This window comes from Mesoplodon densirostris, chromosome 11, assembly GCF_025265405.1.
Source record: "Mesoplodon densirostris isolate mMesDen1 chromosome 11, mMesDen1 primary haplotype, whole genome shotgun sequence".
NCBI lineage: Eukaryota > Metazoa > Chordata > Mammalia > Artiodactyla > Ziphiidae > Mesoplodon > Mesoplodon densirostris.
Genome location: NC_082671.1, coordinates 26,407,628 through 26,422,291, shown reverse-complemented (window position 1 = coordinate 26,422,291; position 14,664 = coordinate 26,407,628). Strand labels below are relative to the sequence as shown.

At 40.7% G+C, this 14,664-nt stretch overlaps 1 protein-coding gene across 1 annotated transcript in view; it reads left to right on the top strand.

The window, feature by feature from the left end:
* Positions 1-2,385: 2,385 nt before the first annotated feature.
* Positions 2,386-14,664, top strand: part of OVCH1 (ovochymase 1) — a 72,811-nt gene continuing 60,532 nt past the window's right edge. The window contains 8 exon segments of the mRNA XM_060114160.1: positions 2,386-2,503; positions 3,331-3,449; positions 3,724-3,821; positions 4,592-4,764; positions 8,494-8,589; positions 9,199-9,350; positions 11,087-11,273; positions 13,612-13,699. Coding sequence (XP_059970143.1) covers positions 2,386-2,503; positions 3,331-3,449; positions 3,724-3,821; positions 4,592-4,764; positions 8,494-8,589; positions 9,199-9,350; positions 11,087-11,273; positions 13,612-13,699 — 1,031 coding nt within the window.

Below are 14,664 nucleotides of genomic sequence, written 5' to 3'. Positions count from 1 at the left end.
ATAGCAGATCATTATTTTGCTGCCCTAATGAAGATTTATGTTCAAATTCAAGGCAGATTTCCCAATCCAATCTGGGATAGTCCAGCCCACTCTGCTTGACATCCTTTCCTTTTCTGAAGTTTTTTGTTTTGTTTTGTTTTGTTTTTAAATAAGAGAACCCTTCCATTTGGACCCTTCAAGGTCACCACAAACCCAACATATTTAAACCATCATCTTACTAGCAAATTTAAATCTAAAACTAATGACCTGGCTTTTGTTATGTATGCAATTCGTATTGAGTGGCTCTTTTACTACTTAATGGAAAGGCATTATTTTGTCAAGCCAGAAAGGGATCAATCTTCTGTATAGAAGGACAAGGTCTCACTTGAGGCTGTGAGTTTGAACTCTGGAAACAAAGGGAGCTGTGATATAACAGGAAATGATACAGTGCCTAACCCCATGGAGACTCCCAGGTATGAAACACACCACTGAAGATCCTGCAAAGCTGTGTGTGTACCATGTGCACAAGACTGCAAGGGGACAGGGTCTGTAAGCTTCACGAGGTTAGCCATGAACTTGAACATCGTGGGTCCAACGTGCACAGCACATGTTCATTTTTTCTTTCCTTCTATTTTATTTTGTAACAGCTTTGTAGTGACTTTAATCTGACCCTCTCTTGCTAAGAAAAAAGAGAGGAGTTTGGGTCCCTTTGGAGGGTCTGAGCTTTTATTGGAGAGTTGTGTGCCCCTGGGGCCACAGATGGTTATGGTAATAATCGTGAGATCACTGTAGTGAAAGCGAAACTCGGAGATGAGAGTGGTGAGGGCCATGGGTCAGACAGCCACCACCTGGAGAGTTCTTTTACAGCACTCAGGTGTAGCAGTGTATTTTCAGAAAAGAGCTGCTTACCTTACCAAGTCCCCTCCTGGTGTCCCCTAGACACCCAAGCTTGAAACCCAGGAGTCATCTACTCAGTCAAACTGCCATCCAAGTTGTGACTATTTTAAATAAATACTTAAAATGGTGCTACTCTCAAGAACAATTCAGTCCAACAGAACTATCTGTTGATGATAGCAGTGTTCCATATCTGTGCTGTCCAATATGGTAGCCACTAGGCAGAGGTGGCTATTGAGCACTAGAAATGTAGCTAGTGCGACTGAGGAACAACATTTTTTATTTTAGTTAATATTAATTTTAATAACCATACATGGCTGATGTCCACTCTATTGGACAGTGCAACTTAAGAGCTTTTCAGTATTGTAAGACTTGGGACATAAAAATCACGGAAACCCCTCTTAGCTTCATAAGACAAGAAGGCTTGAGATGGTGTGTTTCAAGTTTGGGTGCCAATCACATTCTTTAAGCTTTTTGCCAGAAGGTTCCCAATTCACCTTCTGCTCCCTTCTGCCCCTCTCTGACTGTCAGCTGCCTGTCCCTGGACCTGCGTTCCCTCCACCTCGACTGTCTCTGTTTTCCTGTTCTTCTCTCTACCACCTGCCTGTCTCCCTAATTTGTTTACCCTCCTACCTCAAGGAGCTTTTATTTCTATTTTATACAAAAGTGAAATAACTGGGGCTGGGGGACTGGTGTCTAGGTTAGTTAATATATATAAAATGTTCACTTAGCCTTGCCCTCATTTTTTGATAAATTATAAATCAATTACAAATTCTGGCTTTATTCCTCTCCCAATCTCAAGCTAACTCGTTACAAATTACTTATTAGAAAATAATTATTGAAAAAATGCTGACATGATAATCCTGCTAGTGAATTCATTTTAATACTCTTAAATGCTGGGCCCTACAGTTCTGGTCCATTCCACTGAAGTTGATGATAGCACTGCCACTCAGAAAAGGAACGGGGTAGAAAAAACCTGATCTTTCACATCCACTCCCTTTGAAAACTTGAGAGTGTCAAGGTCTTCAACAAGCTTCTTAGAAGCAGGGTGGTACCTTTACACACTCAAGTTTTCACGAGTCCTCCTCCTTTCAGAGGTCAGCCTGCCTGTGTTTTGCGTGGGTTCCCAGCTTCCTTGACCCTGGGCTTGGGCCACACTCCCTGGTTGGGAACAGGATTCACCTGCGCTGAGCGTTCTAGGCCACTGATCCCCTTGCTCCCGCATCTGGCCCAGGCTCACCCTCGGGGTCACCTCGCTCCTGTCTCCAGGGGCGGAGGGCGGGGGCGCTACGACACCTGAGCGGCCCGAGAGCGGCCAAGGCTCCGCTGGTCCTGAGGAGGGAAAGCTGTGCGCCCGGCTGCGCGGCAGGTGCGGCCCCTTGGCGCCGCGGGAGGGGGTGAAGAGCGCGGGCGCTTCCGGGAGCGCGAGCCCTGAGGCCGGAGCGCCTCTCCTCGCCGGGTTTGCACCGCCGGCGTCTTAGGAAGACCGACGGGTCCCCGCGCGCGGGCGCCATGCGGACGCCGCCTGGGGCTGCTTCGCTGCTGCTCTTGGTGCTCGCGGTCCGCCCCTGGCGGAGCAGAGGTGAGCCCGGCGCTGGGCGCAACCGAGGCTGCGGGCGGCTGAGCGCTGGCAAGGGGACTTCATTCCTCCCCAGGGCAGAAAGGAGAATAGTCAGGTGTGCCCAAGTAGGGCTTGGGGCCGGATTTTCTTCTGCAATCCTTAAGATAACCAAGTAGAAGTAACAAAACCTAATAGGAGCAGAATATGTTCTCCAGTATCTTTCATTCCACCTAAATTATGTGATGCTCACCCTCCCAGAGAAAGCCCCGAATCCATCACCAGAGGGAGAGGCCCTCATGCAGTGCCCAGGTCTTTTTTTTTTTTTTTAATGTTGAGCCTTCTTTTACTTTATTTATTTTTATTTTTGGCTGTGTTGGGTCTTCGTTTCTGTGCAAGGGCTTTCTCTAGTTGTGGCAAGCGGGGTCCACTCTTCATCGCGGTGCGCGGGCCTCTCACTGTTGTGGCCTCTCTTGTTGCGGAGCACAGGCTCCAGACGCGCAGGCTCAGCGGCCATGGCTCACGGGCTTAGTTACTCTGCGGCATGTGTATCTTCCCAGACCAGGGCTCGAACCCGTGTCCCCTGCATTAGCAGGCAGAGTCTCAACCACTGCGCCACCAGGGAAGCCCTCAGGTCTTTTTTATTAAGGTAGCTCAGGCTGTAAAGGGCAGGGGGAGTCGCGAGGCAAGTTCTAGTCAACGAGTGGTATAGTGTCAGGGGTATCTTGAGAAAAGAAAGGGGATAGCCTGCAGCTGAGTGACACCAGAACATCGGAGCCAGGCCAGGAAAATCCGAACGTGGAAATCAGGATAAAGTGAACGCTTACATAAGGTGCTGTGTGTGTGTGTGTGTGTGTGTGTGTGTGTGTGTGTGATCACACATATGCTCTCCCACACAGGACTGAAGTGCGGAATTCGTGCAGTTGATTTGAAAAGTACGGAAACTATCTTGGAATCGGGGTTCTTCTCTACAGTTAGTAGTTGGGGAAATTCAACAGTTGGTGGACACCCATGGCAGGTGGGTATAACAAAGACATTGATTTCTTAATGAGAAAACGGTGAATTATTTCCTTTGCTTCAAATACAACTACCATAACATGTAATTTTTCTCTGGACCCCACTTGACCTCACTGTCAAAGAGTTTACTTCATAGGAAATCTCTTCCTAACTAATTTATATCAGTGTCTTAATGTGACATCATATTAGAAGAATTGATTTCAAATGTTTCTGAAGGAGATGACATCTGTGTGGAGATGTATATTAGTTGTGTTTATAACTTTTTTCTTGGGCAGGTCTCCCTGAAATTAGGTAGGCACCACTTCTGTGGAGGAAGCTTGATTCAAGATGATCTGGTGGTTACAGCAGCACACTGCCTGGCTAGCCTCGATGAGTAAGTTGTGGATTTCCATTACTTATCAAACCTTGATCCATGGCAATAGGATTGGGAGATTCGATGCCCTAAATACCATACAGGGTTCAATCTTAGTCCCTTTCTTAATTTTTCCTTCTGGCCCACCTACCCACTGACCTTCCTGATTCCCAGAAACTTGTGTATATCCCAAGATTTCTTGTGCTTCCTACTGTACTAATCAGAGACCCCAAAGATCCCAGACATCATCTATGATCTGTGGAGTCAGTGGTGGATAGGGATGATGGTTACTTATTTTAATAAAGTATTAACATCAAATGTTAAACGGATGCACTAATGTTCTAATAATCTGAGTTTCAGTAATTAGGAGGGGAAAATACTGTGGAAATAACAGATACTTGACTAGATTAAAAGAGAGTACTAGTAAAAAGAAAAGAAGGACAGTTCTAGGAACAAGCTTTCTATCTTGCTTAAAATGGTAGAGCATATATAGACTGGTTTATGTACAAAAGAAGACACAAATATTTTATGCAGAAAGACAATTGATGCTAGGGGAAAGGGTTCACAGAATGTAAACACTCTGTGATTGAAAACCATGACTTTTTATAGATACCTATAATTTACAGGGAATTATAACAATTGATAATAATCACTAATAAAGATACATCTTCTTTTAAGACTTAGAAATGCTTAAAGGTACATTAATCACTTTCATTTAATTACATGAAACCAAGACTGTCTTTCCTGGGGGAGACAGCTAGACTTATTGAAAGATTTTTGTTTGGTTTTAGAAAGCAAATTAAGCGTCTGAGTGTGACTGCTGGGGAGCATAACCTCTTTCAGAAGGATAAGGAGGAACAGAAAATTCCTGTCTCAGAAATTATTATCCATCCTAAATACAACAGACTTGGATATATGAGTTTTGATATTGCACTGCTATATCTAAAACACAAAGCCAACTTTGGTAAGTAGGGAGTGTTGGAGTACAAAATAATATAATGGAGGGCTTCCCTGGTGGCGCAGTGATTGAGAGTCCGCCTGCCGATGCAGGGGACACGGGTTCATGCCCCGGTCTGGGAAGATCCCACATGCCGTGGAGCCTCTGGGCCCGTGAGCCATGGCCGCTGAGCCTGTGCTTCCGGAGCCTGTGCTCCACAACGGGAGAGGCCACAACAGTGAGAGGCCCGCGTACTGCAAAATAATAATAATAATAATAATAATGGAGAAAACTGTGTTTATTAATTCTCTGCCAGTTAACTTCAATTCCTGTGTATATATCTAGAAATATTTGAATAGCTATGTTTTGTTCCTTAAAAAATAATTTTGTTTAATCTATAACATATAAAATCACTGTACCAGCCACGAATTACATATGCTTAACTTAACATTTTAAGTACTCCAGTGTCTTGGCTGGGCAATATTCTAGGTCATCTACCTGTACTCAGCTCTAGCCAAGGAGTGTGGGACATTTGAAAATGTCCTCAGAGACTTCTTTCTGTCACTGTTATGTACTAGATATCTGACACTCTGTCAGCACAAATAATCTAAACATTCTGTTTAAAATATTAAAAATCTACTTTTTTAAAATACAAGAAAAGGAAGTGTTCAGTGGCCAAAAACAATGAAAGAGAACAGATCCAGAGAAGTTAGCCAGGCACTGAAGTAAGTGACTGCCCTTGAGGCATCTAAATGATCTTTAAGAACCTAGAGCCTCAACTGGCCATGCAAGGAGCCTACATGGGAGTAGGATGGGGGATGGGAGAGTCTGATTGGAGCTTCCCATGGAGGTAACCTGGGACTTCCTGAAAGCTGATGCTTGAAAGATAGGGGGAAAAGGAAAATATACCACATAAAGTGAAGGAATAAGGAAATTTACATACTTGAACCTTGGCCCCGAATGGAGGGCTCTCAGAAGAATCTGTAGCCTGAGCCAGGCTTCATTCAGGTTTGATGCTGGCATTCACATTACCTATCACCAAAAACTCCAAGCCAAGACTTTAAAGTTGTTCCAGGTGAGTAATTGGATTTCTGGCAGAAGCAAAGGTAGTAAATTCTCTTTGAAGAGATGAACCTGAAATCTCAGCTCGAATGTATTCCCATAAAGTTTTAATGAATGAGAGCACACAATTAAAAGCATGCAGAGAAAGTTGCCACCAAAGAGAGAGTCCAAAATACCAGCAGTCAGAATCAGGCCTTCCAAGATTGCAGGCATTAGAATGAGGTACATAATATAAAGTATGTTTTACTTAAGTTTAAGTAAGTTAAAGTCTATCAAAAATGACTGAAGAACGAGAAACTATTAACTGAAGAGGAAGACTTGGAAAAGAGTCAATAAAAAAGATATGAAAATATAATTGGAATTAGTAACACAATAGTTGGATTAGATAGCAGATTAGATCAAATATAGAGAAGTAGAAGATGGGAAATAATTATCCAAAGAGACAAAAAAGTGAGACAGAAGATAGACTGGAAGAGTATGGTAAACAATCAGTTCGAGCTTTAGAAGGCATACAGATAATGGGAGGGAGAGGCTATAATTTAAGAGAAAGTGAGTGAGCGTTAGTCATAGCTGATGAGACAATAACTTTCAGGCTTTTAAACTATTTGTAATTTTAAACTATCATATTAAAAATAATTTTATATCTAGATATGTTGTGCTGAAATTACAGCATCCTAAGACCCCAACGTGGATCCCAAAAATCTAGAGAATACTATATTCCAACAGAGAAGTGATCATTAGATTTACAGCTAATTTTTTAACAGCAGTCATGAAAGTCAGAAGACAGAAGAACAAGATCATCAAAATACTGAGAGAGAATAACTGAAACTAGATTTGTATATCAAAAGAAACTATTGATTTTCTTCTATTTCCCTTTATAGAAAAACTCTATGAAGAGCCATCGATGTTGGCATGTTCATTTCCTCTCCTCAGTTCTCATAATTGCATGTATTAGGTTTGAGATGTCTATTAGACATCCAAGCTAATCACACTTTCACCCCCACCACTCTACCAAATTTGCCCATGCCACAGTCACCAGGTCCATGTTGCTAAATTCACAGATAAATTCTCCATCCTCCGCTTACTTAATAGGAGTTTGGAGAGAGTTGCTCATGCTCTCCTGGAAACATTTTCCTCACTTGATTTTTAGGGGTCCCTTGGTTTCCCTTCTACTTCTTCTTACACCTTCTCTTAGTCTTCTCTGATGACTCCTCCTCTTCTTCATGGCTTATTGTTGAGGTGCCCCAGGTATCAGCCCTTGGACCGCTTCTTCTTTTTCTGTGCTCACTCCCTTAGTGATCTCATCCAGGATCAAGGCTTTAAAACCAATTACTTGAAGATAACTCTAGATGTTATATATCCAGCCCAGGTTTCTGTGTATTATATACGGTACTGGGATTAATAGGGCTCTTAGAGCCAACTGCCTAATGATGTACCTGGATAGCTAATAGACTTCTCAAACTTAATATGTTTAAAATAAAATCCTGATTATACCCTACATCTAAATCTGCTCTATCCATAGCCTTCCATTTGGATTAATGACAACTCTATCTTGCAGTTGTTTAAGCTAAAATCTTTGCACTCATTCTTCATTCTTCTTTCACTCACACTATCCATCTACTCCATCAGAAGAATTCTATTGCTTTTGCCTCACCTCTCCACTCCTAACATCCTGTTCCACGCTACCATCATTTCTTGCCTAGGTTAATCTGAATGGTCTCTTGAATCATCTCCAGCTTCCTCTTTTGCATCCCTAATGTTTATTATTAACCCAGCAGCCAGAATAATCCTTTCTGAAATCTAAGTCAGATTATATTACTCTGCTGAAAACACATCAGTGGTTCTCATTACACTCAGATAGAAATCAGTGTTCTTATCAGCTGACATCACCCTCATCCTAGCCCTGTATCTAACCTCTTTTTTGTTTATTTTTTTTACTAAACTTTCTTTTGTTTAATCTGCTCCAGCCATCCTGACCTTCCCACTCTTCTTCAGACGTATGTGGCATGATTCCACTGCAGGGACTTTCCATTTTGTTTTTTTCTTCTTCAAATGCTTTCCACCCAGATGACTGCCTGATCCCTTCCCTCAGCTTCTGCTCAGTGAGGCTTGACATGACTACCATTTTTAAAATTGCATCTCCTATGCTATCTTTCCTAATCCCCAGACTTCTCATCTTTCTTACCCTGTTCTGATTTTTCTGGAAAAACCTGAGCACATATTACCTAACAACTAAATTGTTAGATTTACTGTTTGTACTCCCCCCACCCCAAACACACACACACACTTATTCACTCACTCACACTTGTATCTAAGTTCTGCCAGGGAGGGATTTTTTTTTTCTGCTCATTCATTGAGGCCCAGAAGAGTGATTGCTACATAATAGTGCTCAATTACTCTTGAGTGAAAAACTATCCCTTAAGAACAAGGGCACAGCCTAAAATGTTGCTGGTTTGGGGAGGGTCATTGTGGTAGGTATAATGTGTTTTTCCTTATTCTACTTGCATTTTTCTAAATTTCTATAAATATGAAATAGTTCTTTTGAGAGAGAAAAACTTTTAAAATGTATGTCATTGTTACATTTAGGAAGAAAGTGTAGAAACCATGAAATCAACCAGATGTCAGTTTCCAGATATATTTAGCCATTACTTGTCTGTGACTCTTATGATTTTTTTGTTACTGTTGTTTTTTCAGGAACTACTGTTCAGCCGATCTCTATTCCCCATAGAGGTGATAAATTTGAAGAAGGGATTTTTTGCATGGCCAGTGGATGGGGCAAGATTTCAGAGAGTAAGAGGCATCAAAAGAATGTAATATTTCTTCCAGGCCCCTTTACATGCCCAGTGGAAGCAGGAATTTTGTTGGTCTTGAATAATACATTTATCCTGGGTTTTTTCCCCCCTTGAGTTCTGGCCCAATGAAGACTTCTGGTTGTCTTCACCATAAAAAGTCTGTACTTAAGGCTCTACATAAAATTCCTCCTACTGCCATTTTGGTAAGGTGTATCAGATGAAGGAACCAGAGGTGACTATAATAGATGAAGAATAATACAGTAAAGTAACAATAGTTAAGCTTCCTTACCTTTAATATTGTGATTTTTTTTAAAAATGAAGAATTTTACAGAATATTGCCTTATTGACTAAAGTTTTCCTCTTGAGGAAACATTTAAGCATATATTCAGAGAAGCCACAATTGCCTATGTTACCCTAAAAATCTAAATTAAAAAAAAATGTCCTTTATCACATAGTATAAGATTTTAGGAAATAACATCATTCACAGCTTTAAAAAAAGCCTTCTACATTTTGGTTAAACATCTACAAGTTTTAAACATGTAAGCTTCTTATTGGTTTCTTTCAGTGAGGACAATTGTTGACTAACATACCAGTCCCTTCTCCACAGCAACGGAATATTCAAATGTCCTACAGGAAGTGGAACTTCCCATCATGGATGACAGAACATGTAAAACTGTGCTCAAGGGTATGAACCTTCCTCCCCTGGGAAGGACCATGTTGTGTGCCGGTTTTCCTGATGGGGAAAAGGATGCCTGCCAGGTAAAAAGCATAAACCAGTCCAGTTAGTCACCCACTATCACGTGGGTGATAGTGGATTCTGTCTTTTTTTCTCCTGAGCTGCTTTTGGGGGGTTACTTCTTCAAGATTCCCTTTTCCCTCGTCTTTCCATCTGGCTTCTACTGAAAAAGGTTCCTTGACCAGGGCTGAGAGAATTCTTTTCTGTCCCATGTCCATTCTTACCCCTGTACCTCTTGGGGGGAGTGAAAAGGAGAGGCAGGGAAGGTGGTTTCAACATTTCCAACCTAGTGGAATCAAACAAGTTGACCACTTTGGCTAACTAATTAGGTCAGCTCTGAATTATTTTTCGTTCCACCTTTTGTTAAACATTGTAATTTTTCTTCAAGCTTTAGTGAAGAATGCAGTGTTTCCACAAAGTTTGACCAAGGATAGCACAACTATAGTAACTATGGGGTAAAAGGTATTGTGAATGACAGTGACCTCCCAAGGCCAACATAACAGCTTCACAAAGAAGACCTATCCTGACAAGATAAGAAAGGAAAGGGAGGCCAATTTGCGAAAGACATGCGTTTTAAGTTTTAGATGAAGAAGATAATTTACTTGGAAAGTGGTTTGTTTGTTTGTTTGTTTTGCGGTTCGCGGGCCTCTCACTGTTGTGGCCTCTCCCGTTGCGGAGCACAGGCTCCGGACGCGCAGGCTCAGCGGCCATGGCTCACGGGCCCAGCCGCTCCGAGGCATATGGGTTCTTCCCGGACTGGGGCAGCACGAACCCGCGTCCCCTGCATCGGCAGGCGGACTCTCAACCACTGCGCCACCAGGGAAGCCCGAAAGTGGTTTTTTTTTTTGTTTTGTGTTTGTTTTTTTAACTGTAGGAGCAGGGATTCTTTATTCTTTGCCAGCAAGCAGCTTGAAACTGCCATGTGAAGATCCCTAAAATTTTCTGTTGGAAAAATGCTTAATTTTTCTTCTAGGGGGCAACAGAATAAGGACCAGGAAGAGTTTGGGATGAAGGAGATAGAAATTTGTGGTTATTCCACTTTCTAAATTGGAACATAGGTAGACTTAAGTTGCTTTGTCCTGTCTCGTCCTTTTTAAGCAATCATTTTTTGGATAAAGCTCTCCAACAGCTCTGTGCCTTTTGAGGGGGTTTAATCTGACACAAAATTGACATGTTTTCAAAGCAACATATCATTCTGAAGAATTATTAAAGAAAGGATCCTGAACTTGTGGGTCCTTTATGCTCTAGTCTGAGAGCCAAAGGATCCTTTATATATAGCCCCTGGGACAAAATTAGGTTCCCAGGCATTCTGTTTTTAAAGCCTTGAGCTATTGCATGACCTTAGGGGCTCTATTCACTGGTGCTGTGGGCTTGGGATGTGACACAGTCTTTCTGAGCAATTCCAGATGACAAGCTATAGTGGAGGCATATATCTGTGAACTCTCCCTCCTCCTTCTATTTATTTTGAAATATATATGATTGTTCCCAAAAGACTAAGAGGAAGTGAGGAATTAAGTGCTAGATTGACAAGATTGCATGAAGTGGGTGGAAGGAGGTTACATCTAAGTGAAAAGACAGCCCTTTGAAACTAATGATGAAGAAACAAAATGATAGACAAAAAATGTTGATGAATAATGACCTTTGGGCTTATATGCTTCTACTTCTTCTCTCTCTGAGATGTGTGCTGATATTTTTGGACCTGATAAAATATTTTTAACTTGTGACTATTTTAAAATGTCCTCTTTCTCTATTATAAAAGGGGGACTCTGGAGGTCCACTTGTTTGTAGAAGAGATGATGGAAACTGGGTTCTTGCTGGAATAACTTCCTGGGGAGCTGGTTGTGCTAGAGGTTGGAATCGTTACAGAAATAACCATAGAAGGGCATCACTTGGCATTTTTTCCAAGGTGTTTGAGTTAATGGATTTCATCACTCAGACCATGACAGGTGGGTGTCATTTCTATGAATTCCTCCTTCCTCATTTCATTGCAACTCAAAAAATGATCATGCTTCTTTCAAGGATAGTTACTCTATGTTGCAGATATAATCAGAAATAAGCTTTAAAATAAAGCAAGAATATGGCTGGTTTTCAGTTCCTAATACAATGTACATAAACTTCTAACTCTGAATTAATTAACACTGATACCCGTCAATTTAATTTGAACATCAACTGGATCTTCACGTTTATGGTCATGTAGATTTTCATGAAATGTGGGTTTTTTGTACTTATGAGATTTTAAAATAGTTTTGCATATAGACTCATTAGAGGATTCTTTCTCCATTTAACCAGTTGACATAATTTTTTCCTAAACTACTTAAGATCATTAAAAATAAATCACCTGGCACAGGTTTGATCCCCGTTTGGGGAACTAAGATCCCACATGCCCCAAGGCCAAAAAAAAAAAAAAAAAAAAAATCACCCTTTCTCCCATTCACCCTTGTTAATTTTACTTGGCAAGAGTTGAAACATAAGGGAGGCTTTGGAAAGTTATTTTTGTTCTGTGGCACTGAAATCTAGATTCAGAAAATAAATATTGGACTGCAGATACCTCAAGGAACTTCCCAACTACTGGGGGAGACAAAGAATTAAATGGATAGTTGTGATAAAAGGTGAAGGTCACATAAGCCCAGAGAGCTATAAGAACACTGAGGGGGGGCCTAGGGGGCTCAGTTCTGAGGGGCCAGAAGCTTTGCAATGAAAAGGGACAGCATCTGCTCAATAAAATGGCACAAGGGACAGCCTCTGCAGAATAAAGAGGCATAAGGAAGCACAGCTTACAGGAACAAGCGGTTTAGTGTAAGAATCAAATGTGTTAAAGGCCAGGACTCAGAGCAGCAGAACACAGTGTTTCACCATCCCTCCCTCCCTCCCTCCTTCCTCATTGTAGTCCAAGACCAGCCACCTAGCTGATGATTTGCAAAGCACTCCTGCTGCTGGTCCAGCTAAAGACTAGCGCCTCCTCAAACAAGAGCCCACTCTCAGCTCAGTTTCATTTGGTCTTCAGAGTAAAAGTGTTCTGTTCATTGCCATTACTGCAGGGGGAAATTTTTCCCCTGGTAACAATTCTATTCAGTTTTCATCACCTAGAAGAGAAAGTTTAAAAGGTTAATAAGCGCTGAACAAAGGTTAATGGTAACAATATTTTAAAATGGCAATGAAATCAGGCAATAACCATCAATTCCACAGTCAAATGAATATCAGAATGTGACAAGTAATTTATTTAAATAACACCTCCTTAATATCATCCTTCTAAGCTTCTCATTCCCTAGTTGCCTGTTCTAGATTCCAACAATTAAAATGTGACACAGGAGTCTGAAATTTCTGAGCGAATGCTGGAGACTTGCCATGTCATTGCTAAAATTTGTGTACTTTTACTTTAATATCATTATACAAAGGTATGGACAGGAAATCCTAGTTAGAGATGGGAAAACACCATATTAGTTTCATATACTATAATTTGACAGCTTCACTATGACTCATGATTTGAGACAATGGGGTAATTGTTAAATCTGAAGAACTCAAGTAAAGAATATTATGAATACTCTTCAGCCATAAAAAAGAATGAAATCTTGCCATTTGTGACAACATGGATAGAACCTTGAGGGCATTATCCTGAATGAAATAAAGAAAGGCAAACACTGTGTGATCTCACCTATATATGGAATTAAAAAAAAAAAAAGCTGATAGATACAGAGAACACACTGGTGGTTGCCAGAGGTGGTGGGTGGGCAAAATGGGTGAAGGGAGTGAAAAGTTATAACTTCCAGTTATAAAATAAGTCCTGGAGATAAAAATGTACAGCATGATGACTATAGTTAATGATACTATGTTACATAGTTGTAAGTTGTTAAGAGAGTAGATCTTAAAAGTCCTCATCACAAGGAAAAAAATTTTTGTACCTATGCATGGTGATGAATGTTAACAATAATCACTGCTGATGATTTCACAATACATATAAATAACAAATCATGTCATAAACCTGAAACTAATATAATGTTATATGTCAATTATACCTCAGTAAAAGTTGGAGAAAAAATATTGTAAAGAATATCAGATGGTTAATTAATAAAATTATTATATATTTTTTAAAATTATGATTTAGAAATTTTCCTAACAAAGTCTGCAAATACAAAGTATAGGTCATGGCACCTACAAATAAATACATTTCCATAAATACGAATTATATAATATAAATTATATAGCTTCAAGCTGAGTCTGTACAATATGTCTTGAAATGTCCATGGCTGAGCAAAATAATCGGCTTTTTTTCCTATGTTTTGGAAGGTTGTAGACCTCAGGGAAGAGTATTATTTGGAGAAAATGGGAAGATTCATTATCCCCATTCGAAAGAGAGCAACTATTCTCATAATCGGTACGTAACCCTGGTAGGAATGATCCCTGGGTTTTTCCCCCAAGTCATGCCATTTTACGGGGCCATGTTTTGGCAATTTTGTCTGGTATCTCAATTACTTTATTTGATTAACATAAAACCCTAAATATTTTATCTGGTATTGGATGACAAATATTTGCTAATTGGTACTTCTGATACCTGTTAGTATGAATCATCAGCATTAAGACTGGAGCTTGGGCTTCCCTGGTGGCGCAGTGGTTGAGAGTCCGCCTGCCGATGCAGGGGACACGGGTTCGTGCCCCGGTCCAGAAGGATCCCACGTGCCATGGAGCAGCTGGGTCTGTGAGTCATGGCCACTGGGCCTGCGTGTCCGGAGTCTGTGCTCCTCAACGGGAGAGGCCACAGCAGTGAGAGGCCCGCGTACCGAAAAAAAAAAAAAAAAAAAAAAGAAGAGTGGAGCTTACGAGGGGAATTCCCTGGCAGTCCAGTGGTTAGGACTCCAGGCTTCCACTGCAAGGGGCCCAGGTTCGATCCCTGGTTTAGGAACTAAGATCCCACAAGCTGTGGGGCACAGCCAAAAAAAAAACCCAAAAAAATTAAACAAAAAAGACTGGAACTTAACCTGAATTGATGTATTCAAATATCTAACATTAACAGCAGCTGATAGTGAGATTGTTTTGGGAATCTAGTGGTTAATCCTGTCCCACTTATTTCTGTAATAATTGTAATACTTTGTTCAGTGTTGCCTAGAAGAGGGAAAATAGTTCATGATCTATAAGCTTCAGTATCTTAAAAAATTTTTTACCTACCTTGTCCTCTGTATGGCTAAGAATATCTTTAAGCTTTAAAAATTAATTTTGCAAATATCTCACTTTCTTAATTGTTCTACATTCATTTTTAAAATCGCATTGAGCATTGAAAGGTATTTAAAGGTAGATGAGAGTTCTATGAGTTTATAATCTGGTAGAAGGAGAGAGCTGGACAAA